This window comes from Myotis myotis, unplaced genomic scaffold (assembly GCF_014108235.1).
Source record: "Myotis myotis isolate mMyoMyo1 unplaced genomic scaffold, mMyoMyo1.p scaffold_m19_p_3, whole genome shotgun sequence".
NCBI classification, from domain to species: Eukaryota; Metazoa; Chordata; class Mammalia; order Chiroptera; family Vespertilionidae; genus Myotis; species Myotis myotis.
The window spans coordinates 152993248-153020224 of NW_023416335.1; the positions used below are offsets into that span (position 1 = coordinate 152993248).

Consider the following 26977-nt stretch of genomic DNA (forward strand, 5'->3'; position numbering starts at 1 on the left):
TCTAGTATCCAGTATGAAATTTTAATTTTCAAGCTTACCATCACACCAAGACTTCTGCTCCAAGTCTTTCATAAGAGCTAGGGGGAAAATGTACACAAATGAGCAAGTATTAATTTGACTTGTACTACTCATTATTCTTTTGCTAAAAATATGTAAATATATACTTTACATTAACTTCAAAAGCTGAATTTGAGCCTTTCATTGAAGAAACCTTTCATGGGCTTATAGAGGACTCTAGTTGTCCATACTAGAAAACACTGCCTTATTTTGCAAAACCTGAAAGTTTATACCTCCACATCCATTAACTCACTGAATCCTTGCAAGAAAATATCATTTTATGGTTGAGAAAACTGAAATTCAGAAGCAAATGTCTTGTTTAGAGCTAAATGTGGTGACATGGTTCTAAATATGCTTCCTACCATATTTCATTGTCTCCCAACATACTACCCAAATATCTATGATTATTGATGTTCACTGTTTGAATCTGCAGCATTACTTCAACTTATACAATAGATAATTGGCTCATAATTGAATGTAAATCTGAGTTTTATAAACAGAAGTTTTATCTTATTAAAGCTGCTTAATATTTAGAAGTCCTATGAGAATTCCATTTCAAATTAAAGAGAATTGTAATTTCTCCATATTTACAAAAAAATTTTTCTCCCCCTAAATGAGAGCAGTTCTAAAATAATTCATATTGGCAGGTGGCTTCGTCTTAAGTAATTTTCAGGACATGGATAATTCACCACAGGACTGAAGGAATTTAGGGGATGAACAAAATACCTGGCACCTTGAGCTTCCTGTGGGAAATGAGTTAAAAGGACATGATGGGATTAATGCTGATGAACTCAGAAAATTAAAAAAATACCCACTTGATATAATAGGAAGATGGTTCTCACTATAAAGAATTAAATACTTTCACTACCTATAGCGAGAACTCAAGGTCCGAAGAAAGCAGGCCCAGGTGAAAGAGTGAAGGCACACAAGCAGAACACAATACATGTATAAATTATTTAAAACCTAGTGTACCTAAGAATCAATACACAGAGGAGGAATAATTACAATGTCTGTTAATTTATAATGTTCCTTTATGTCTTAAAAGAAAATAAATATAAAAAAGTTTTAAGGAGAAACCAAGATGGTGGCATAGGTAAACACCGGAGATTGCTGCCTCGCACAACCACTTCAAAAATACAACTAAAAGACGGAACGGACATCACCCAGAACCACAGGAAGGCTGGCTGAGTGGGAATTCTACAACTAGAAGGAAAGAGAAAAGCATACTGAGACTCAGAGGAGGTGTGGTGCAGAAGTAAAATACAAAGGTGCGGAGGTGCATGCGGAGCGGGCTGGAGGCTGAGGACACGATTGTCTTTTTCAATCGGGAGGGAGTCTCAGGCTCTGAGCTCCAGTTCCGGGCGAGTCTCTGGGGACCCAGACTCATACGGGAGAAACAGGACTGTCTGACATCGGTCGGAACTCGAGGGCAGCTTTCTCTCGGAGGCACTTGCAGCCATTGCCAGGACCTCTGAAGGCAGGACTGAGAGCAGCCATACTGCTTGCTCTGCCCGCCTGTTGATCCCCTGGGACCCCGCCCCACCCAAGCCCTGCACGGAGGCTTTTGCATATGAAAGTCTGGCCTTTGTAATCTGAAAATTACTTAACAAACAGCAGCTGCTCCAAGGCCCCAGGGCAACTTGCAATATTTTACAGCTGGCTTCTGCTCCGTAGCCTCAAGCAGAGGCTAGATTAGCACCTCCTTAGATCCAAGAGCCAGTGTACCCAGTGGTCAGAGTGGGACCAACTAATTACAACTCCACAGATCTATAAGGGACACACTCATGGGGCAGACTCAGTGAGCACCAAAGCCCCAATGAAGCAAGTCTTGCCCCATAAGGGTGTCTTCAGCACAGAAGTTCTCCCACCACAGACACAGCTGATTCTCACAGCCAATTGGCCTGGAGGTCAAATCCAGTGTTACCTACAACAATCAAGGCTTAACTACAACAAGCCTGTGCACAAAGCCCACAACGGGGTGCACCAAGAGTGTCTACCTCAGGTAATTGGGGAGGCTGAGCCACTGGGCCCTATAGGACACTTAGCACTGAAAGCCACTCTGTCGACACAGCGAAGCATAAAAAATGCCAAGACAAAGAAACAGGACACAAATGACAGAAATGGAGGAAAGCAAACTACTGGATATAGAATTCAAAGCCACACTTTTAAGGTTTTTCAAGAATTTTCTAGAAACTGCCGATAAACTTTATGAGACCCTCAAGAAATCTAATGAGACCCTTGATGTTGTGATAAAGGACCAACTAGAAATTAAGCATACACTGACTGAAATAAAGAATACTATACAGACTCCCAACAGAGACCAGAGGAGCGCAAGAATCAAGTCAAAGATTTGAAATATGAAGAAGCAAAAAACACCCAACCGGAATAGCAAAATGAAAAAAGAATCCAAAGATACAAAGATAGTGTAAGGAGCCTCTGGGACAGCTTCAAGCATACCAACATCCGAATTATAGGGGTACCAGAAGATGAGAGAGAGCAAGATATTGAAAACCTATTTGAAGAAATAATGACAGAAAACTTCCCCTACCTGGTAAAAGAAATAGACTTACAAGTCCAGGAAGTGCAGAGAACCCCAAACAAAAGGAATCCAAAGAGGATCACACCAAGACACATCATAATTAAAATGCCAAGAGCAAAAGACAAAGAGAGAATCCTAAAAGCAGCAAGAGAAACTCAGTTACCTACAAGGGAGTACCCATACGACTGTCAGCTGATTTCTCAACAGAAACTTTGCAGGCCAGAAGGGAGTGGCAAGAAATATTCAAAGTGATGAATGCCAAGAACCTACAACCAAGATTACTTTATCCAGCAAAGCTATCATTCAGAATTGAAGGTTAGATAAAGAGCTTCACAGATAAGAAAAAGCTAAAGGAGTTCATCACCACCAAACCAGGATTATATGAAATGCTGAAAGGTATCCTTTAAGAGGAAGAAGAAGAAAAAGGTAAAGATACAAATTATGAACACCAAATACGCATCTATCAACAAGCGAATCTAAAAAGTGAATAAAGAATCTGATGAACAGAATGAACTGTTGATTATAATAGAATCAGAGACATAGAAAGGGAATGGACTGACTATTCTTGGGGAGGAAAGGGGTGTGGGAGATGCGGGAAGAGACTGGACAAAAATCGTGCACCTATGGATGAGGACAGTGGGTGGGGAGTGAGGGCGGAGGGAGGGGTGGGAACTGGGTGGAGGGGAGTTATGGGGGGGGGGGGGGAAAGAGGAACCAACGTAATAATCTGAACAATAAAGATTTAATTAAAAAAACACCAAAAAAAAAAAAAAGTTTTAAGGAGAGACTTCTGTTCTGTTACAAAGTTTAAGAATCCTGAAAGATTTTAACTAAGAATTAAAAAGCAAGAAATATACAAGGTTTAAAACAACAGTTTGGGAAATGTTAAGTATTTTCATTATTTAGAAAAATGTAAGCATAAACATGATGGGAAAAGGCTGCTGGGATGTGTCCATATTTATTATTTTCTTTTATTTGTGTAGACTTAATTCCATTGCTTCACCAAACTATATAGAACAAGCCAAAAGTTCCTGATACAAAGGAAAATTCTGAGCAAAATGAGCACCAACTTCAACCATGATTTTCTACAGTAAACATACTTAGCAATACAATTTAAACATTCAAAATATTTGATTTTGTACATGTTAAAAATATGCAGTCTTATATTTGACAGCATTTCCATTTAAAAGAACAATTTCCAGAGATAACTGTATTCTTAGCTGCTTGTATGATCACATTTAATAGACATTTCTAGAAAAAAATGACATTAAAAACCCACTTGACTGATTTTCCCCTTTGACAGTCTAGTCCGAAATATGTCGTTTTAACAACTTATACATTTTCTGGATTCCCTTAATAACCTTTTTTTTTTTTCTCCTCACAACACTGGCAATTTCAAGGCTCCCAAAGGCAGAGCTGGGATATAATTATACCATGGTAGAATGTGGGATGAGAATGCATACATTTGTTAAAAATAATTTTTGTACTGTCTGTTTTAAAATTCGTTACCCCATCATTAGTGCAAATAAAGCTTGATCAATATTTTAATTTTGCCATGTACATTTTATCTTCTCAATTCTGATATTTAAAAACCTATTCTATGTAACTTATAAAAATTTGAATATTCTAATTCAGTTTTAAATGAAAGTTTTGTTGCCTGAGCTTTTTGGAAATTCCTTTCTTAATACATAGTAAATATTAAGAACATGAAAAATATACAGATTGAATTGAAATCCTCCCCCCCAACCTAGAATAATGCTCATAAAAAATCCTATGTATTTCTCATTAGAAAAGTCTGATGAAACAATCTAGTATAGTTCTGCAACTTAATATACGTCAGCATGGTGGAAACAAACTCTTTTTACTTTATCCTCTGGTATTTGAAATAATTCGGGAGTTACCAACAAAATTACATTTTGAAGACAAGCTGTTTAAAAACAAAAACAATTTTATTGTAGAGTAAAAAAATATTTTAAAAAAATTTCCAGTTCACTTCTTTGGCTCCAAAAATGGAATTTTTCTTTCCTTCTCACTCTTCTGAGATTTTAGCAAACTTATTATTCCTTCCCCTAACGTACAAGAATTCTTCACATTTCTACCTTAAAAAATAAATTGGGAGACATGTATTCATCTACACTATACAAGTAGGGAGGGTGGGAAACATGCAGTAATGAAATGCATTGTCTGTGAAGAACTTTATAAAACAGACTCAAAGTTAGCCTGGTTTTGATAATCACGATGCACTAGTGACAGTACATTCCTCCTCTCTCGGTAGAAGGCTCCTACTGGTATGCTTCCCTCACCCTCTTTGGTAAGCCACTGAACGAGATACCTCCCAATTTCTCTTCTGGCTTCTTATGTCTTCATCTCAATGAAATTACATACTTGATGAAAAAGCACTGTCTTCATACTGTATCAATGGCATTAGTGCTTACTGATCTTCTTTATGCCCAAATCAATGGTTTTCATATCTAGTTGCTAGGAAAGCAAGAATAAAAGTAGGACTACTGAAACCACATAGATTATAAGAGAAAGTGAGACATTTAAATAAAAGACCAGGCGACTGCTTTTTCATAGTTTAATTAAAGCTTAAGTATAGGTGAAGGAAAAGTCCTGAAAATAAGGGTTGCATTTGGGAAAATATAAAGGGTACACTTAAGTTAGATGAACAAGATAAGGCAGAAACTACTATATAACATTTAAATTTAGTAAAAATGGTAATAAATGTACATAAATTGAATTTCAAAAGGGAAAGGTTAATCAATATTCCAGCTGGTATCTTTCTTATTCAAAACTCAAATGCTGAGCTGTAGGTACTTTGGAAGCAGTTATTAGACTCAAGTTATTGAGACTGAAGAAATCAGTAATGAGTATACCACATAGTTCACAAAGTACCGTCCCATCAAATACATGAGCTCATGTGAGCGCTCAACAATCCTGTGAGGCTCTAACAGTGGGAGGTAGTACTTACATCTGAGGATAAATTACTGACTGCACCACATCATAATCAGGTGATCTTGGGAGTATTATTTAACTGCTTTGTACCTTGGTTTCTCCATATGAAAAATGGGATGACTGTCCCTACCTCATAGCTGTTGTGGTAAATGAGAAAATAGATATAACAATTTAATATAACAGCTAGTCCTTGGTGAGTGCTCAATAAATGCTGCTGTTATTGTTATCATTATTTTTACGGGTAAAGAAACATACTTGGAGAGATCTAAGTCATATGAATAGTAAATCGTAAAGCTAGAAGTAGAATTCTAGAATGGACATATCCCTACTACCCTATATTACCAATGAAGATATACTTTTAGAGTATAGATGAGCCTTTTGCACAATTTTTACAGTTTATTTTTTGCAGTTGATAATGTCATTTGAGTTTGACAAATTCCACTGAATTAACAACATCATTTCCAATGAAAAAACATACTGCTTTTAGTGGTAAAAGAAGTTAATTACAGGCATTAAAAAGAAATGGTCCCTATGGACAATTAGGGTAGAGACTGGAATCTAGGGTTAGAAAAAGTTAATTTTAGTTTTTTTTTCAACCTCAGAAAAATGGAAATATAGTCTATTAGTAGAGAGCAGAAAGACTGCAAGCTTTGTAACTGCAGGAATATTTGTTTACTCTCAAGACTCTTGAAATGATTAGTAGGTACACAAACACTGGTTTAATGAATGTTTAAATTTAAAAAATCAACTTAAAACATGCCCTTAAACAGTAGGATTCACTTTACTCTGACATGCTTTCCTTTCCAGTTTTAACTATATGGTAACTATAAAGTTTGGCATATAATCAGTTAACTACCCAAAAATAGGGAACTTTTTATCAAAAGATTCAAAGTAAGAAATAAAAGACTAAATAAGGCCTTGAATAGCTTTATTGAAATCTGTATAAATAAACATGCACATTTCAAATGTAAACTCAAGTGAACTCAAGTGCAGATAAAATTTTAACCTCTGTCATGCAGGAGGTTAGTTTACATTTTAAAAAAGTAAAGAAAAAAGAAAAAAAAGAAAACAACAACCCCCCCCAAAACAAACAAACAAACAAAAAAACAAAGCAGCTTTTAAAATACCAGGATGTAAAACCAGCTTTAATATCAACGTATAAAGCAAAGCCATGATCAACATACCTCATTTATTTATCCTGGTCAAATGCATTTCTTAAAACTTTTAAATGCTAACATAAATAAATAATTTACCAAAATGTGCACTCACAGAGTGAACTTTTATTTACAATACACAATTTATAATCTATTGTATTTGATTAGTTCAAGTGAAGAACATTATACTTTTTGCTTTAATAACAGTAGGACACAAAGCAATTTCTCAGGTAGTCGATATGTGAAATGTGCCCCAGCATTTAGATTTTCTATTAAAGGCAGTATTGTATGCCAATTTACAATACATTCTTTTCAACTAGATCAAAGGGAAAGCAGCAAATGAAAAATGTTTCAAATGTTCACATATATTTTTGGCATCCTGGATCCTTAAATGTGGTGAACTAAAATCAAATTCAAGGTTTGTATGCTTTATATACTGTACAGGTTCTCACTCTGGAACATGCAAATGCCAATTCTCTTATAGCAAGTTACCTTCTGAGAAAAGCTGTAAGGCTATGGTGAATTCCATCAGGAACACACAAAGAAAGTTAACAGACCTACCTTTAAAGCCAATTGTCCAATAATGATTTAAAGGCCAGTATATGAAAAAAATTTCTCATCCTAAGCTTGATGTAATTATTACTATGGATACAGAATACTATCAAGTCTGTTCTTATATTACAATAATTGGGAGAGCTAAACGTTGACAAATTACCAAAAAATGGGGTAGAGAAAAACAGACAGCAAAAATTTTAATTTGGGACCAACACCAGATTAAAAATATGCATTTTAATACGAAGAAAGTAAAAAAAGAATTTGAATGTCTAAGGAATAGATCCCAATAGCTGTAAAAAACACATTTAACTGAACAATGACTTCAGATGGAGGATGAAATTTAGAACCTGTTTCCACAGTAGCAATAAGATGATTTTAATGACACTACAAAAGGAAGTAACTTTTTCAAGATTGTTTCTTTTATCATGATTTGGTTTTTTAATAGGCCCACACTGATTACCAGGGATAGTTTGAAAATTTGGTTTTCCAAGGATACTACTGCAGTATTTATGCCACATTAATACTGCAGCTAAATGACTAATGCACATGAACTAGATTATTCAAAAACTAAGTTCAGCCATAGTTTTCTCGCAGTATTATTAGAGCAAAAAATGACCAACATCCACAAATTTAACATTTGTCATCAATTAACTCACATCCAAAAAAATTAAAGAAAACATATTCATCAAAACAGCAGCAAACTTAAAAGGGATTTATTTGTGATTTCCTATATATATTTAGCTTGTAAATACAAGACTGTAAATGTATTAAGAGACAATTTCTGTTAAAGTTTTCATTGTGTTTCACTTCAAGTACTGCACAAGTTAAAATCTGATAAAGGATTTACATTCAGTTATCTGAAACTCCCCATCTCAGACGTTTGTTTAATGTGGTGGATAACTTCATTTCAATCGCTACCACCAGCAGGAAAGTCTCTCTTTTATGGCTTCTAGGACTTTCATTAGTTAGTATGCATACAATTTTCGTTTTCTATATCATTGTCATTATCATTGCTATCTTCATCACTTTCTAATGGGATGCCTGCGGCAGCTGAAGCACCTTTAGTTTCTCGGTCAAGAGGGAAAAAGCCAGTTCCACTGAAAGTGTCTTGTCTCTGGTAGAAGAGTACATATGCTGCTTTGGACTGTTAAAACAAGCAGAGGATGTTAAAAAGGTCATGATTCTCAAAGGTCACATTAAATAATATAGTGTGAATTTTTACCTGGCAACCAATTTTGGTGATAGGGCACACATCAAATATAAAAAAACCACACAGTCAGATGGAAGTTACAAAAATTGATTAAATATAAGATTACTTCTACTTATAAAAGTGGAATGGTCACTGGAATTTTAACCTTTTTATTCTTTTCTAAGTTAGTTGGACAGGTGAATAAATGCAATAATATAACAGATTAACCTAGGTACTGTAACATGAGCTAGAATTCTATGCCTTCTTCCCTCTTATCTCTAAGAACCTTCTTTGTAATTCTAATCACATCATTCATTGTTTGCTGTAGAGTCCAACTTCTGTCTTAAGGCTATTGTTCCATCAACCAACACTGTGTATCTTGAAGGAGTCCTTATTTACTGGACTTCTTGACATCAAAAGTCTTCCTCAGCCAGAATGGTAATCTAATATTTATCATTTACTCTCCTGAACACTCCTCAATTCACTATGACCTAATAGCTGCCCCAAACATTTTAATGAAATAGTTTTCACTAGGGTCAATAGCCTCCTATAAACAAATTAAATAAATGCCTTTTTTAGTTCTTTCAGTCAATCTCTCTGTAGCATTTTATGCTCTACTACTCTTCCCTGAATCCAACCATTTTTAGCTTCTGTGATACTTAGATTTTCTATCACTATGGTTTCTTTTGACTTTTCTTTGGGCTCATTAAATCCTATCCTTTAAAAGAAATCATGTTCTGTCTTAAGCCCATAACTCTTTCTCAATCTGTGTCTTCTCAGTAGGTGACTCATTCAACCTAAGGCTTCAACTCCTACCTAGGACCCACAACTCAAGCCAATTCTCACCCCTAAACTCTAATCCTATTAGTCCAAATACATAAAGAGACTTTCCACTTAGCTATCATATAGGCACCTCAAACTTCAATGCAAATTTTCTTTCTTTAGTTCCTATTTTAGTAAATTGTAATTTTTTCCTCTTTGCATGTCTATTCTATATCTGTATCTTCATTTATATCTAATCTTAATCAAGTTCTTTTAATTCTATCTAGTAAATCTCATAAATCCATTCTCCCCTTGTCTATACACTTACTACCACTAAAGTTGACATCCTATCTAATAAAAGAGAAACATGGTAATTGGCGTACGACCGCTACCCTTCCCATTGGCTAATCAGCGAGATATGCAAATTAACTGCCAGCAGCCAGGCAGCCTGAAACTAACATGAGGCTTGCTTGCTTCAGTGACGGAGGAAACCAACGCTCCCCGCCTGCTTTGCCGGCCTCTGAGCCTGCAGTTAAAGAAACATTGTAACGCATATAGAAGCTAAACAAAACCCCAGAAACCTGCTTTCAGGGAGGCCGGGATCTTAGAGCTGGAGTTATACACTGTTTCGATTACAGAACCGAAACAAACCAGATACCTTCTTTCAGCAGCAGGCTGGCCAGGCACCCCAGTGGGGACCCCACCCTGATCCAGGACACCCTTCAGGGCAAACCAGCCAGCCCCACCCACACACCAGGCCTCTATCCTATATAGTAAAAGGGTAATATGACTCCCAGAACTAGGATCAGCGGAGCCGAGAGGCCTCCCGGCACCGGGATCAGCGTGACAGGGGGCAGCCCCAAACCCCCTGACGCCCTGCGGCTCTGTGTGTGACAGGGAGCGGGGCCACAACCTCCCTATCCACACTGCTCTGTTCGTGACAGGGTGCGGCGCCCCAACCCCCTGATCAGCCCTGCTCTGTGCCTGATAGGGGGGAGCTCCTCAACCCCCTGATCGGCCCTGCTCTGTGCATGACGGGGGGAGCTCCCCAACCCCTTGATTGACCCTGCTCTGTGCGTGACAGGTATGGAGCCCCAACCCCCCTGATGGGCCCTGCTCTGTGCGTGACAGGGGGCAGCATCCCAACCCCCTGATTGGTCCTGCTTTGTGCATGACAGGGTACGGAGCCCCAACCCCCCTGATGGGCCCTGCTCTGTGCATGACAGGGGGTGGTGCTGCAACCTCCCCATCGACCCTGCCTTGAGTGTGACAGGGCGGTGCCCTAACCCCCCAATCAGCCCTACCCTGAGCGTGACTGAGGGTGGCATCGCAACCTCCCAATCTGCTCTGCTCTGTGCATGACAGGGGAAGGCACCCCAACTCCCCAATCGGCCCTGCTCTAAGCCCGACCAGGGGCTTCACCTAGGGATTGGGCCTGCCCTCTGCCACCCGGGAGCAGGCCTAAGCCAGCAGGTCGTTATCTCCCAAGGGGTCCCAGACTTCGAGAGGGCACAGGCCGGGCTGAGGGACCCCCCCTCCCCCCCGAGTGCACAAATTTTTGTGCACCGGGACTCTAGTACAATATTATATTAGTTTCAGGTGGACAATATAGTAGATTTAGAAGCTTTTATTGCTTAAATTACATGACAGCCTCCCTTCTGCTGGTGGCAGAACATGGCCTTTCTGCTTTTCTCAGTGCCGTTCAATCTATCTTCTATAGTGTTCTCAGACAGATGTTAAGATGCAAATTTAATAATGTCCTATTACTTAACAATCACCCAATGCTTCTCACAGCCTTTAAAAAAAAAAAAAAGATCTAAATAAAGAAGAAAGTCACTTGTCTTAATCCGAGTCCCAAATTTAGCTAATTTCTGCCACATATCCTTAACAAGAATCTTTCTTTCAGTAATACTGAATTATTTGCTGTTTCCCTAAATGTCATGTTCTGTCATGCTTCCTTACTTTTGTAGGTACTGTTCTTTTTGCATAGAATATTTTGTTTCTTTTGTCTAATTTACTCTTATTTGTACTTGCAGACTCAGGTTAAACACTACTTTCTTTATGAAAACTTCCCTGCAGTGGTCCTGTCTCCTTTAACCCCAAATCACATAAGACAGCTGCCTCCTTTCAATGTAGCCAAAATATTTAATAGCACTTATCATATATAATCATTAATTTGCTTATCTGTCATCTTTAGATTGTAAACCTCTTGAAATGATATTTGTCTTTTAACCTAGCTTACAATAGTTTTAAATATAGACTCAAGTACTTGTTGACTAAATGAAGAACCATTATTAAGATGCAAGGAAACATCTAATTCATATATTATATATAAACAAGATATTTATTTGAAGGCAAGATTAGAGCAGTGTTGTCAAAAAGACTTTGAAAAAGGATGTAAGCTATTTCAGGATTGAAAAGTGAGAGATATGACTTGACATTAGAAGTCTAAATATGAACCGGAAGTGTAGTCAATTTAGGCCTATACACATTTTAAAAAATATTAGAGTTCAAGTCTGTTCTCTGCTATAAGGAGATAAGCAACAGTACAAAATTTATATGTATATACATATACTACATATACATAAAGAATAAAACATTTGTAGGGAAACAACTCAAAATTATGTTTCACCTGTTCATCCAATGACAGGTCAAAACCATGTCAAATAAATGGGCCTAGAAGTTTATTAATTTACAAAGTTGAACAATTTAGGTTGAAGAATTTTAAAGTATCATAACAAGAACAAATGCTAGTCTCTGCCCTCAGGAATATATAATTTAAACTTAGAAAAATGGTAAAGCAGTCAGCACTTTACACATCAACAGAAAACTTCTGTATAGAAAATATCACATGAGTAAATACTATATTTCTTAATCTTTATAATTCTTAATATTTATAATATGATCAATAAATAAAACTTATAGAAAGGCAAAATTCATAGAAATATAAGCTTTTATCAAGCAAATCTTAACTTTCTTCTTAGAATATACAAGTCATCTTTTTGTCAATCAATATCTTATAATAAAAATCTGCTCTGATGGGAAGCAAAACAAATGCCAATATTTTGGCTCTGGCTGTAACTGATAAACTGATGCAAGTGTGACTAGATGCAGCTTCCTAATTTTTCTGCTATTTAGAAAATATTAAAGTAACAATACAAAGGGTTAATTAAAAAAAATATATATATATATGATTTCTTTTACCTAATTATGTAATTTTGAGTTTAACTGTCATAAAGGATAAGACTTTACTTTTAAAATCATATGTATAGTAAGGCCCTTAAAGGACTTCTTTTTCTACTTTAACTTTAACATTCTGACTTTAAGTAGTCTAGAAATGTCTGAGCCTATTTTCTAGAGAAAAATTTTTATTATAAAAAGAAGTTATTATTTTCCTTAGAAAACTCCAATTTTCATGTTGAAAACTACCAGGAAAATTTTCACGTTGCAATTTGTACTTTTAAATTTGTTAGTGGGCAAATTTAGAAAACAAATGTTCACTTAGGGGACAATTTTACATTTCTTTAAATCAGAGCAAGTTTCTCTTAGCTATTAGAATTGCTAGAAGACAGACTACAGTATACTATGGTCCCTTTTTAAAACAGTGGTTTTCTTGATTTTCAGAAAATAAAAGACACACTTACCACAATCTGGTCTTCAGATGCAGTTGAGACACTACTGTCATCAAAGTAGTACCATTTTCCATCATCTTTATTTTTTGCAAAAGCAGTATCTAATGAAAAAATATAACCACCTCTATAACTGAAATAATTTATGGTTTCCATTAAAACCTTAAAATCATATGTGTGAGGAACACCTATTAAAATTATATGATAATCATCTATATAAGGCCTATCTGTTATACATTCAACTGATTTCATTGATTAAAAGGTTTTAGAATAATTTCCTAAAATCTACATGCCTATGATACTTTTCATAAGATGAATTTGTAACTTCTTTTCACCTCAGGGACAAACAGAACAGATTTGTTATTTATTTATTTTAGATTTGTTATTATTTTTTTAATTCACAGAGTAACAATACTAATGACAATAAATGGTAATTAACATTTATCATGTACCAGGCACAGTGGTATGCACTTTCTGTGCATTATTCATAAAGTGTCATTATTATCCTTCCAATTTCAGAGATGGAGAAAGTGAGGCATCTTGCCCAACAGTGTAGCTGTTAGGTAGCAGAGTTAGGATTCAAAGCCAGGTCTGCCTCTGACTCCAAAGTTTGAAACTTCACCTATAATTTAAATTTTCTATGACAAAATTTTCCAACAATACTAGCCCACTAATTTATAGTGGTTTTCACACTATAATAATTTTCATTCTTTAATAAAAGTACAAAGCAAGAGAAAGGTAAAAAGTGATTAATTTGCACAAGTTTTAAAGTTTTGCTTCATCTTGAAGTTAAAAAAAATTGCCCCCTTTACCATCCCATGTTTTGTATAAACTACTTAATAACTGAGGAAACAAAGTTGCAAAATGTCCTGAAAACAGTTATCTGCTGTCATAGCTTCTAAAAAGTGACACTTTATAGGCCACGACTTCTAAATAATTCTACCCATCACAAAACAAATGCATTGTTCTTCTGAGTGGAGCCTATTGTGGGCCATAAATTTGTCAATATGAACTCACAACTGCTACCCTCAGAAATGAAGAGAAACATTGTTAGGCTGAATAAAAAGACAAAAATCTAACAATATGGTTTATAAGAGAGACAAATCCTATAAAAAGGCATACAGAGTTTGCAAATTAAATGTTATTAAAAGAAAGCTAGATTAACATTTATAATTCTGAGAAAAATAAAAGAACATCAAATCCTGGTAAAAGAAACAAAAGAGAAAGAAGAGCTACCCATTATAAACATAAATACAATTAATAATGTAAAACAATATCAGTAGAAGTCCTGACAAATTCCTCTCAAAAAAAGAATAAACATAAAAAATGACCAGAAATAGTAATAATTTGAAGACATTTGGTAAGCAGAAATTATTAGTGAACTCTATGTTTGAATAGAAAAATACCTATTTTTCAAGCACACAAACATTAAGGAACAGACCATTTATTAAGCCACATGGAAGCCTGAATAAACCCTCCTATGGATTAATATAATACAGACAGTGCCTGTAACAAAATAAAATTCAGAATAAAAGAAGAGTTTTGTAAAAACCATGTATTTAGAAAAGTATATAGCTGAAAATATGACATTCCAAACTTGATGGGATACAGATAAAAGCAGTAAAGGAAAATTTCGAACTTTTATTATAGCCCTCAACTTGGGATGAGGGTGAGGAAGGGGGGGGGGGGGGAGAGGGGCGGGGGGGTTGGAAAGCCAAAAGCATTCAACTCAAAAAGCTGGGAAAGAACAACAGAGCAAACCCAAAGTAACAAGAAGAAAAATATACCAAAGGGAAGAGAAGAAATCAATAAGATAGAACACATACATGTAATAGATAGGAAAAGAGAAAAAAGACAAAGGAAAAAATAGCATAAGAGTATTATAAACAATTCTTCTCAAATAAATTGGAAAACATAGATATATTTTTTGAAAAATAGAAAATGCCACAATGTGCACATTTTGGAAAAAGAAAACTGAATAGACTTCACAAAGCATGACATAAATAAAAAGTTTAAGGCTGTAAAGCCCAGGTAAGAGAATTTTTACAGGTTAATTCTACTACACTTCATGAATACTTAATTCCTATACAATGCTAGCTGCTTCAGGAAACAGATAAAGTATCCCAGCCTGTTTTATTAGAGTAGACATTTCATTTACACATTAATTGTTACAGCGTGCAGTTCCACAGTGTAGCGGTTAGCACAAATTAAATGTAACAATCCTAAATAAAATTAGTTAATCAAATCCAACAGGGTATATAAAAAATACTAAAAGATAAGTTGGATTTTCCAGGAATGCAAAGATGGTTCAATGAAAAATCTATCAACTAAAGTGTGTAGACTGGTATAACCATCCTGGAGAACCATCTGGAAGTACCTGAACACTCATGACCCAACAATCTCACTTCTGGGTATGTAGCTCAAAAAAATTCTCACAAAGGGGAACATAAACAATAATGTTTATCAGTCTTACGGTGGTAGAATGTTAAAGGCAATTTGGATATCCATCATGAAATAAGTAGAGATAAAATATGGTACCTGTAAGTTATGAGTGTTTAGAAGCAATGGACTACATGGACATTTCTTATGGTAAGAGAAAAAGATGAGATTTATAGCACAGTACCAATCATGTAATTTAACAATGATGCATGATCTATAAGAGCACATACATTAAACACATTAGAAGGGAAAGGGAAGGAGAACAGAGAAGGACAGTAGCCCTGAATAGACAAGTATGAACTGAGTATGAATAATTCAATCCTCTATGCCTTTTTGAAAACATTCAAAAGCAGATCTGTTCATTAATCAATATTTATTGAACAACTACTACATGTAAGACACACCTCATATTTTCCCCTTAAGGATTAATAAATATCTTAAGGAAAAAAGTCTGGAGTTATCAAACATCATGATTTTAGCAGAAAAGTAAACTGTAAACTTACAGTGTCCTCCTCCCATCCCTCCATAGTGGTTGGAAACAGCAATCAAATTATAGCGGCAAGGACCTGCATTTGGATTAATTAGGAATTCCGACATATCCAAGTCACTGTTTTAAAGACAGATCAAATTAGTCTTATGTTCTACCTACATGTAATGAATTCTATTCCCCTCTATCAGTGTTGTTTGACATTAATATCTCTAAAGAAATTACTAAGAGACAAATAACTCTATAAAGCAAATCATGTATATACTCCTGAGATTTGAATGTGTTGTCAAAAATTTTCTTAGGGGTTGAGAATTTAAAAATTATCCAGTGATTGTTGTTATTCAGATTAATGTTTTGATGCTAATACATTTAATTTTTGGCACTTGGAAAAGTATTCATCACTATTTACCTAACATCTAGGTCCTTTTTGTTTTTGTATTTTTAAAGTCATTTTAAGAAATGAATTATTTAAAGAAAAATAAAGGGATAACGAAAAACAACTTTCTTGGAAATATTATAATAATTTAAATATATCTAACCCCCAATATTGTTTCTAAATTTCCTGATTCTGATAATCTGTATATCCCAAATGGCCAACATTCTGTGACATGTAATCAGCTGTTTATAATCTGCCTCTCATGAAACTGGAACATGACCATGTTATAGCTTATCATTACTTCTGGTTACACTTTTTGTACTTGCCTCACTGAAAAACAATAATGATTCTAAACTACTTTCTCTAATAGGTTCTAGAGATTATCATTACTTCTGGTTATCCTTGTACTTATATAGTCAAAATGTCATATTCTTTAAACTCTGATGGCTCATAATTTTGTAAAGGAGAAAATTACCATTTTTTGGTTCCATAATTGAAAACATTTTCAATTTTATTTATTGTTATTATTTTTAATCGTCACCCGAGAATACGTATCCATTGATTTTTGAGAAAGAGGAAGAGAGAAGGGGAAGGAGGGAGGGAGGGAGAGATGAGAGGGGGAGGGAGAGAAGGAGAGAGGGAAAGAGGGTGAGAGGGAGAGAGAGGGAAAGAGAAAAACATCGATGTGAGAAACATTGATTGGTTGCTTCCCGTGCACCCCGACTGTGTTTGAACCTGCAAACTGGGTATGTGCCTTGACAAGGAATCAAACCTGAGACCTTTCAGTGTACGGGATGATGCTCCAACCAACTGAACCACATCAGCTAGGGCAACATTTTAAATTTATAATCACCAGTTAGAATAAGCAATCCACAGAATGTTTTTAATACTATATCATTTATTTCCTTCCAATCACCTTTATATACCTGCCTTAAGCATTTGTCTAATTATTAACTATAGCAAGTAAATTTGGTGCAGAAATATCATGAAATGTATAAAAATACTATCAATGTTCTTTAGCAAAATTGGAAAGTATGAAGTTCTTGTTGCATAATTTTGTTCCATAAAGTCCTTCCTGGACTACATGAATGAGATACAATATTCCCTTTTTGTCCTTCTGAATTCTCAATTATATTCAGTGAAAGCTTAAAAAGAGAGGAATACAAAGATGCTACATCTCCAGACCACTTCATACCTTTCTACGAATATGATATCATACTCTGGACAATGCAATAAGAAAACTGAAGGAGTCCTAACCAGTTTGGCTCAGTGGATAGAGCGTCGGCCTGCGGACTGAAGGGTCCCAGGTTCGATTCTGGTCAAGGGCATGTACCTTGGTTGCGGGCACATCCCCAGTGGGGGGTGTGCAGGAGGCAGCTGATCAATGTTTCTCTCTCATTGATGTTTCTGACTCTCAATCTCTCTCCCTTTCTCTCTGTAGAAAATCAATAAAATATATTAAAAAAAGAAAAAGAAAAACTGAAGGTGGTGACACAATATCACTACTGTGTTATCTTTCTAAACAATTTTATTATTGTTTTTATATATTACTTTAATCTTTAAAAAAAAGGATATTTAGGAAAAACTGATGATTGATTCCTAAGAAAAAATAAAATCACCAAGGTCACATGAGTATCTTAGATTTATAAACAGGGACAACAAATCCATAATAATGTTAATACAGAATGAGTTTTATTCTTTTTAAGTATATTTTCTTTTTGTTCTTCAAAAAAATCTCTAAAGTAGGAATAAAGATTGTTATTGATCGTTATGAACTGTTAGAACTACTCAAAAATACACTCAAAACCTGAGACTGTGTCCAATGCTACCTGATGACTAAAAAAAGTTAGAGCTGTCTGATGTTTATGAAGCATAATTAAAACTTACGTGATAGGAAAATCAACTAAGGTATCCAACTTGTCTCTCATGTATCGACTATAGGAAAATCGCTTGAGATGTACCACAAGTACTGGAGGCAGGGACCATAAATCCAATTTCTTTGTGGCTTGCTGATGTTCTTTACAATTTGGGCAATACCTAAAAATGAAGGGAAACACTTAAAGCTTGATAGAGGCAATTAAAACAATATGTATTTAAAAAGTTTGAAAAGTTCTACATTATTTTAGTGAGCAGTTATTGTATGCCTAATATACACCAAATAGATTTAATAGGAATTCCCATTATTTTTATATTCAATACATATTCCAAATAGTTTAACTATTATGAATATGTAAATAAATATTCAAATAAATGACGAAGGCTAGATTATTTACATTTCAGTATGCTAATTCTGTCGAGATGCAGGTATTAGAAAAATCTCAAAATTTCTGGGCTCTAATGAAATTAATAATACCACATAACATATTACAATTTTCCTAAAACAGTTTCTCTCAAAATGGCAGCACTGCTAAAAATTCTCAAGAAAAAGTAATTATTATGAAAAATATAATAGTGGAATTAAAGCTTAACATTTTAATACTTTTAAAGACATTTTCATCCCTCTTAATAAAATATATAAATAAATGCTTATTATTTAAAATATCAAAGGGAATTTAGCTATCATCTTTCTAACTTGATGGACCACATACCTCCGTATAAACCTTAAAAAAAATTAGAAAGAACTATTTAACTTTGTTTCTTACCAGGGATCTTCAGCACCTAGCTTTTCTTTTGTTGTAAAAAGCTCAATACAATCTTTTAATTTCACAAAGGGTTTTTTAGGCGGTTTATATTCCACACTTTCATGTTTTTCAAAATCCTAAAGAGAAGTATTTCTTGAGTTAAGAGAACAAATGAGACAAAACTCATTTTAGTGATACCATATTACTATGAATAGTAATGAAAAACTCGCAAACTTCCTCAAAAGAATCATAAAGCTTATTTCAGCTAAGATTTACACCACACTTCTAAATAAGTTCTATATACACACTTAAAAACAACTAAAAAGTATAAACAGAAAGCATGTTTAAAACAAATAAATATTTTCTAGTACATAACCAACCAATTTTTTACTGGCAAAATAAATACATTTGGTAGAAGCAAAAGAATGCAACAAAACAGTGTGATCAAGATGGAAAATATAAAAAAAGAGTGATGACTTACCTCAGCAGCATTTTCATCAAAGTATCTTTTTTTCAAATCAGGATCCCAATCCAAAGCAAGAAAAGATCTTTCTAAGGTGGAAAACATATTTTTCTTTAAAATTTAATATGCCTTAGTGTTAAGATCAGTGTATTTTAATGTTAAGACATATGTGAGAATAAACATATAACAATCTCTTTTACTTTGATTAGGTCCATGGTCAGCAAACTGCGGCTCGCAAACCACATGCGGCTCTTTGGCCCCTTGAGTGTGTCTCTTCCTAAGCCTCAGGAGTACCCTAATTAAGTTAATAACAATGTACCTACCTATATAGTGTAAGTTTAAAAAATTTGGCTCTCAAAAGAAATTTCAATCGTTGTACTGTTGATATTTGGCTCTGCTGACTAATGAGTTTGCCGACCACTGTATTAGGTGATAAGGGCAAATCATTGTTTCTAAACCATTATAGTATTTTAGGAATTAAAAAACCAAAACAAAACTTAAGCATAAGTCCAACCTCTATTTAATAAACATTAACATTTGTTTTAGTACTAGAAGCCTGGTGCACGAAATTTGAGTAGGATGGGGGGGGGGGGGGGGGGCTTCAGCCCAGCCTGCGCCCTCGGACATCCCTCTTGCAATCTGGGAGGCTGCACGCACCAGTGACCATACTTTTCATACAGGTGAAAGGCGTCTTGCTGTTGTATAGCAGCTACATTTTTTTGCCCTGATTATAAAAAGTAGTACATAACATGATCCTTCTGAGGAGGTAGTACCATTTTCCCCATCTTACAGGTGGAAAAACTGAAGCAGAGAGAAGTTAAGTAATAGGCTTTGTCACACAGTATTAAGTGTCAGAATCAGGGCTGACCACAAAATGTGCAAGCCTGAGTCCATGCATGTCATTGTTGTAACATCCGTTTTTTCAGTGTTAGTGTAGCCTTGCCAGGTTTTAATTTTGAAATCTAAGAGACTGTTCCCCATATATAGGGTAGGGTCCCTAGGCCAGGCTGGCGATCAGGGCCAATCTGTGGGGCGACCGGCAGGGCGACTGTGGGGGGGCCCTAGCTGGCACCTGCTTTGGCTGGTGGCTTGGCCCCACCCACACACCCTGCCTGCCATCACCTCCCTCTGCGGCCGATTTGCATATTAGGATTTTATTATATAGGATACTTAGAAATTAAGGCTTTTAACTTAAGATTTTAGATAGATAAGTACTAAAATTAATGTGTTGAATTTTATAGTTTCCATCTAAAAAAATAACACGCTTTTTGCTAAAGTTTAGTGTTCAAGCCATTTTTCACAAATACTTACCATCTAGCCTAAGCTGCCTATCATCAAATCTTATATGCCTGGTATCGTCTTTGATGTAGTTGGTATCAGTATTGCCTAAGTTGTTAAACTGGAATGTAAACAATCGTTTTTTGTGTCCCGTGAGTTGACCTTTGCAAGTTTCTTCGGTACATAATCCATTTTCAGAATCATTATCTCCTCCAACTGAATCTTCAGACTGACTATTTTCATTCTCAGAGGGAAGTTCTTGATCTTGGCTTGATTCATCATCTGGCTCATCTGTTTCCATTTCACCTAATTTTAGATATTAGAAATCTTTAAGAAAACTCAATGTTGCATTTAAAAATTATTAATACTAACATTATGTTTCCTAAGCTTGCTGATATCTTTTAGTTCCTTAATCCCCATCCTCTTGACTTTTCTGAGGCAAAAATCCAAGTGAAGAGTTTTCACAATTTAGTAGGAAAGTCTTACTTGGTGAGCCTTCTTCATGTATGCCATTTGGGCCATTCCCATTAATATTTTGGTCCTTACAGCAATGTAGGGATCCTTCAGTGTCTTCAGTTTCAGTAGATATTTTGACATATCGGCTTAAATAAAATCAGAAATCAAACAAGTTCAGTGCTATAAAGGTAAAAACTTAAAATTTTCTATTCTTTCAATAAAATAAAACTTTTAAAGGCAATAACTGGTCATTTGCTAGATTCAAGGATAAATTCAACTCAAGATAAAGTTCCTTATGTGGAACTGACTAATCATTTGTTTTGGTTGTCTTCATAAAAAGTTGATTTGTTCTTCTTGAGTTTTAACATATTTTTATATGTAAAAAGTGTGTGGTAAATAATTTCTCCACTTAAAAATTCTCAGGTTAAATATATATGTTATTGCTAAGATCATTTATAGGTGTGTAACATGATCTTTATGTATGGGTTATGAGACTACAGTAATTAAAATAAGTAAGAATACTAAATATGTCAGTGATAAAGAACAAAAGAAAGGGATCAAATGACATTCTTGATTACTTTAAAATTCAATTCAAGGTTTCAGGAAGACAAAGAGCGTTTGCCTTACAATACTACCAACCATGAAAGTTTATCCTTTTAAATAAAACTGTTTATTTGTATGAGTTCTTGAAGTAGCAGTGTGTACAAAGAGATAAAACATCTGACATTGTTATGATTTTAGAGTGTATATGCATGATACATTTTTATTATTTTCTTCCAACTATTAACATTTGGTGAAAATGGCTAAAAGGATTCATGCTTCCTGGGTGTGAAATTAACTCACTAATGTTTTACATGATCAAGAAACTGGATTAGACTATACTTTGATTTTTAAATTGCTACCTATCTAAACAAACTAGAGATAATACAGACTTATCTAATGTACTATGCACCTTTACTTTCTCTAGCTATTTTATATTTTATCTTCCTAATGCAGAATTATCTGACACTTACCACATTCTCAAAAGTAGGAGATTATAGAGTTTATCTTCAGTATTGTTTCGTGGTACAGCCATAAGAAAAGGCTGACCAAAAAGTGAAGAACCAGTATGGTGGGTATAACTTGAGTGTCTAAACTTTTCTCGTAGGCAAACAGGAATAATCACATGCTCTGTATCTTCTGTCCTATTGATGTTAATTTCAAACCTATAAAGACAAAGCTGAAAATAAATTCTGAAAACTTTTGTTATTCTTTTGAATATTTTCTCGTGATATTTTTCAAAATGAATTTTATACTTACACATAAATATCATCCCGCTCCATAATACTACTAAGATTTTCATCCATTGTGAATATTCTGTGAAATCTATGATTGTATATATCAGTAACTATCATCTAAAAAAAAAATAAATTTCTATTGAGCTGGTTTTACAACACTGCAAAAATAAACTCCAACTTACATTCTTCTAACCCAGAACCATCTTACCTTATCTGCAGGTACTCCTGATAAAGCCGACAATGCTGTGCAAAGATCAAGTATGTTTCCAATTTTGGGGACAATCACTTTGTACTAAGAAACAAAAATTTTTTTAATGAATTTATTACTTTGCAAAAAATATTCAATAGATGAGACCAATGTCATGTTTGCTTCCTCACATTCACTTGGCATTTGGCTCACAGCGTCTCCAATCTTAACATCATCCCGGTGACAATGTCCATATGGATAATTTATCTGTACCTTATTGTCCTTTGGCTATTCAATTCAAAGACTCACATTTGCATTCAACTGTAGTTAACTTCTTAGAATTTGTTATAACCTGTTCCCAGTTTACTAGCTCCCTGTCTTCATACCCTTCCATTCAGACTGCACATGATTCCTCACTTCAACTACTCCATTGCAAAACCTTTAATTATTTGTTATTCAGTTTTATTCTTGCTACACTTTCTTAGAGAGCTGTTCACATAGACTGGAGAAAACTGCCCAACTTTAAAGATTAGTGCACTACAAATTCAATGCCCTATCTCAACTGGTTCCTCAGCGCTAGCCAGAAGTCTGTGTATCCCTTATTTACTTATTCTCTCAGTAACTACTTAAAATCTTCAGCATTCCTTTGGCTTCCTATTTCACCACTTCTCCCTTCATTATCTGGAGAAAATTAGATGCTACTGGAGAAGAAATCTCCAACTTGCTTTCCCCCTACAAACTTGAGTCCTTTCCTGTGCAAAGAGAATCAGGTGTCCTTCCAACTCAAGGCTAACCCTAGCATCTATGCTCTGAATCCCATGCTCTGCTGCTTCCTCTGGAACCTAAGCTCAGTAATTTCCTTTATTTCATTTTATTTTGAGTAGTACATAAACACTGGAATATATACACATTTCTAAAAAAATCAGAACGAAATAATCCCTCATTGTTTTCCCTAATTAACCCCCCCCCCCAAAAAAAAACCTTGTTAAAAGCAGTGTCTACACTGACTATCATAACATCCTCACCTCCCATTCACTTATCAACGAATCCACTGTGGCTTCTGTCTTCACCTTTTTTATCCTGTTATAAATGTTGTCAATACTATCATACAACCAAGTCTTTTTCAGTCCATATATTACTGACCTCCCTAGCATGACTGCTGAACACGCCCTCCTTTAAAATTTTTCTTTCCCTACACTACTACTTTTTAAAAAAATTATTGTTATTGAGATTATTATAGATATCCCTCTTTTTTTCTCCCATTGCCCCCTCCACTCGGTTCCAGCCCCGTCCCAGGCCTTTGCCACTCTATTGTCTGTGTCCACAGGTAATGCATATATGCACAAAAGATGTTTAATCTCTTCCCGCCCCCACACCCCCTTTCCTCTGAGAATCGTCAGTCGGTTTCATTTTCATGCCTCTGATTCTATTTTATTCACCAGTTAATTCTGTTCATCAGATTTCTTATTCACTTATTTTGATTTTTAGATTCAATTGTAATTGTTAATAGGTATGTATTTGTTGCCATTTTGTTGTTCATCTTTTTGATCTTTTTCTTTTTCTTCCTCTTCTTACAGAATACCCTTCAGCATTTCATATACTACTGGTTTGGTAGTAATGAACTCCTTTAGCTTTTTCTTGTCTGTGAAGCGCTCTATCTGACCTTCTGTTTTAAATGATAGCTTTGCTGGATAGAGTAATCTTGGTTGTAGGTCCTTGCTATTCATCACTTTGAATATTTCTTGCCACTCCCTTCTGGCCTGCATAGTTTCTAGTTAAGAAATCAGTTGACAGTTATATGGGTATTCCCTTGTAGGTAATTAATTGCTTTTCTCTTGCTGTTTTTAAGATTCTCTCTTTGTCTTGAGCCCTTGGCATTTTAATTATGATGTTTTTGGTGTGGTCCTCTTTGGGTTCCCCTTGTTCGGGACTCTGTGCTTCCTGAACTTATAAGTCTATTTCTTTCACCAGGTAGGGGAAATTTTCTGTCATTATTTCTTCAAATAGGTTTTCAGTATCTTGATCTCTCTCTTCTTCTGGCACCCCCGAAATGCAGATGTTGGTACGCTTGAAGTTGCTCCAGAGGCTCCTTACCCTATCTTCATATTTTTGGATATTTTTTTCTTTTTGCTCTTCTGGTTGGGTTTTTTTGCTTCCTCATATTTTAAATCGTTTACTTGATTATCAGAATCCTCTACTCTACGGTTGAATCCCTGTATATTATTCTTTATTTCAGTCAGTGTATGCTTAATTTCTGACTGGTTCTTTTCCTTTTTTTCTGGAGGCTTCTAGAAGATTTTTGAGTAATCTTATAACCGCGGTTTTGAACTCTATATTCAGTAGTTTGCTTTCTTCCATTTGTGACGCTTGTCTCCGCATTTTGGCTGCTTCCCTGTGTTTGTTTCTATGTACTGGATATAGCTGCTATGTCTCCTAGAATTGGTAGAGTGGCCTTGTGTATGTGTTCTATAGCTCCCAGCCAGTCACTTGAGCTGGGAGCTCTAGGTGCACCCCTTTGTGGGCTGTGAGCAAAGTCTTATTGTAGTTGAGACTTCACTGCTGTTGGTGTCACTGGGAGGAATTAACCTCCAGGCCAATTGGCTATGAGGACCAGCTGCAACTACAATGGGAGAGCTGCTGTACAGGAGACACCCATATAGAGCAGGACTTGCTTCAGTGGGGCTTTGGTGCTCACTTGAGTGTGTCATTTATGGATGTGTAGAGTTGTAATCTGGTATAGACTGACACTGAACACTGGCTCTTGGTTCTCCAGGAAGGTATAAAGTCAGCCATTGTCTGGGTCCACCCAGTAGGAGTTACAGAGAGATCTGTAGATTCCTCCTCTTTGTATTGGGTTTGGAAGTACACAGATGAGACCCAGATATGAAGCAAGACAGGCTGGTGTTGGTGCTGGGTCTTGGGCATTTTATTGATAGGTTTGGGGCTGCTGGACCCAGCTGCAGCTTGTTTGAGAGATTTTATTTTAATTTTTTTAAAAAAATATATTTTATTGATTTTTTACAGAGAGGGATAGAGTTAGAAACATCGATGGGAGAGGAACATCGATCAGCCGCCTCCTGCACACCTCCCATTGGGGATGTGCCTGCAACCAAGGTACATGCCATTGACCGGAATCGAACCTGGGACCTTCTAGTCTGCAGGCCGACGCTCTATCCACTGAGCCAAACCAGCCAGGGCTGTTTGAGAGATTTTAGCTTGAGTAAGGACAGGCCATTCATATGCAAAAGCTTCTGCACACAGCTTGGGTGGGGTTGTAAATTGGATGAGGCGGGTCTTAGAGAAACACCAGGGTGGAGCAAACAGAAATGGCTGCGACCAGGGAGGTCCCAGCATAGGAACAATGAACCCTGGGAGCACCTCCGTCTGGAAGAAAGCTGCCCTCGAGTTCCTGCCCCAATGCTGGATAATCCAGTTCCTCCTCGTCCTGGTACTGGAGCTCAGGGGAAGTGGGACCTTGTAAGTTCAGTTCATGGTGCAAGCCTTTTAAGAGGAACAGCTGGGTCAGTAGCCTCTGTATCATGAGCCCCAATCTGCACTGGTTTTTACAGTCCGTAGTTCTTATTGCCCGTAAGAACTTCTTTTCCCAGCTCTGGGTCCCTGGGGTACGGGTCAGGTGTGGGGCTGGGACCCCTTGCTCCTTCAGGCAGCATCCTCAGAGATGATCTCCCTCTGATTAAAAAAGCAGCACATGTGGGTGCTGGACCAGCCCGTTCCTCGCTTCTGCACCTCCTATCAGTCTCAGTGTACTTTCTTTTTTACTTCTCTAGTTATAGGTCTTCCATTCAGCCAACTTTCTAGTAGTTCTGAACAATGGTTGTTCTGTATTTTAGTTGGAATTTTGATGTGGGAGGTGGCGAGTACAGAAGTTTACCTACGCCGCCATCATCCCCCTCTCCTATACTACTACTTCTTATTCTTTTGTATTTCCCTGGTTACACCTTCTTTTGAGGCTCTCCTCTAATGTCCTTTGGCAAGAAAAAGCCTTTTGAGAATTATTTTACTCAAAATAATGATACTTTGCACATCCCTCATGCTTTCAAGTTTCTAAAAAGTTGTGCTAACCTTTAAAGTATTTAGTTTATACAAAAGCCCAGGACCAGACAGCTTCACAGGGGAGTTTTACCAAACATTCAAGGAAGAACTAAAACCTATCCTCCTCAGACTACTACAAAAAATTCAAGAGGAAGGAACACTTCCAAGCTCATTCTATGAAGCCAGCATCACCCTAATACCAAAACCAGGTAAAGACAACACAATGAAAGAGAATTACAGGCCAATATCCCTCATGAACATAGATGCCAAAATCTTCAACAAAATCTTAGCAAATCGGATCCAGCAGTACATCAGAAAGATCATACACCAGGACCAAGTAGGATTTATCCCAGGGATGCAAGGATGGTACAATATCCGCAAATCAATAAACGTGATACATCACATAAACAAATTGAAAGAAAAAAACCACATGGTCATATCAATTGATGCAGAAAAAGCATTTGACAAAATTCAACACCCATTTTTGATAAAAGCTCTCA

General features: G+C 36.0%; 1 protein-coding gene across 15 annotated transcripts in view; it reads right to left on the reverse strand.

The window, feature by feature from the left end:
• Positions 1 to 3543: 3543 nt before the first annotated feature.
• The window catches only part of USP15 (ubiquitin specific peptidase 15), a 126351-nt gene continuing 102917 nt past the window's right edge, over positions 3544 to 26977 (reverse strand). For 9 of the 15 annotated variants that reach the window (XM_036299536.1, XM_036299535.1, XM_036299533.1 and 6 more), the window contains 11 exons: positions 22446 to 22529; positions 22260 to 22354; positions 21974 to 22165; positions 20991 to 21106; positions 20538 to 20810; positions 19245 to 19315; positions 18785 to 18900; positions 18030 to 18179; positions 15783 to 15886; positions 12856 to 12944; positions 3544 to 8404 (listed from right to left, as the gene is read on the reverse strand). In XM_036299536.1, the coding sequence (XP_036155429.1) occupies positions 8222 to 8404; positions 12856 to 12944; positions 15783 to 15886; positions 18030 to 18179; positions 18785 to 18900; positions 19245 to 19315; positions 20538 to 20810; positions 20991 to 21106; positions 21974 to 22165; positions 22260 to 22354; positions 22446 to 22529 (1473 nt within the window). In that variant the 3' untranslated portion in view covers positions 3544 to 8221. Of the gene's footprint in view, positions 8405 to 12855; positions 12945 to 15782; positions 15887 to 18029; positions 18180 to 18784; positions 18917 to 19244; positions 19316 to 20537; positions 20811 to 20990; positions 21107 to 21973; positions 22166 to 22259; positions 22355 to 22445; positions 22530 to 26977 lie in introns of those variants that run through there. The other 6 variants (XM_036299529.1, XM_036299528.1, XM_036299530.1 and 3 more) reach the window with 4 other exon arrangements.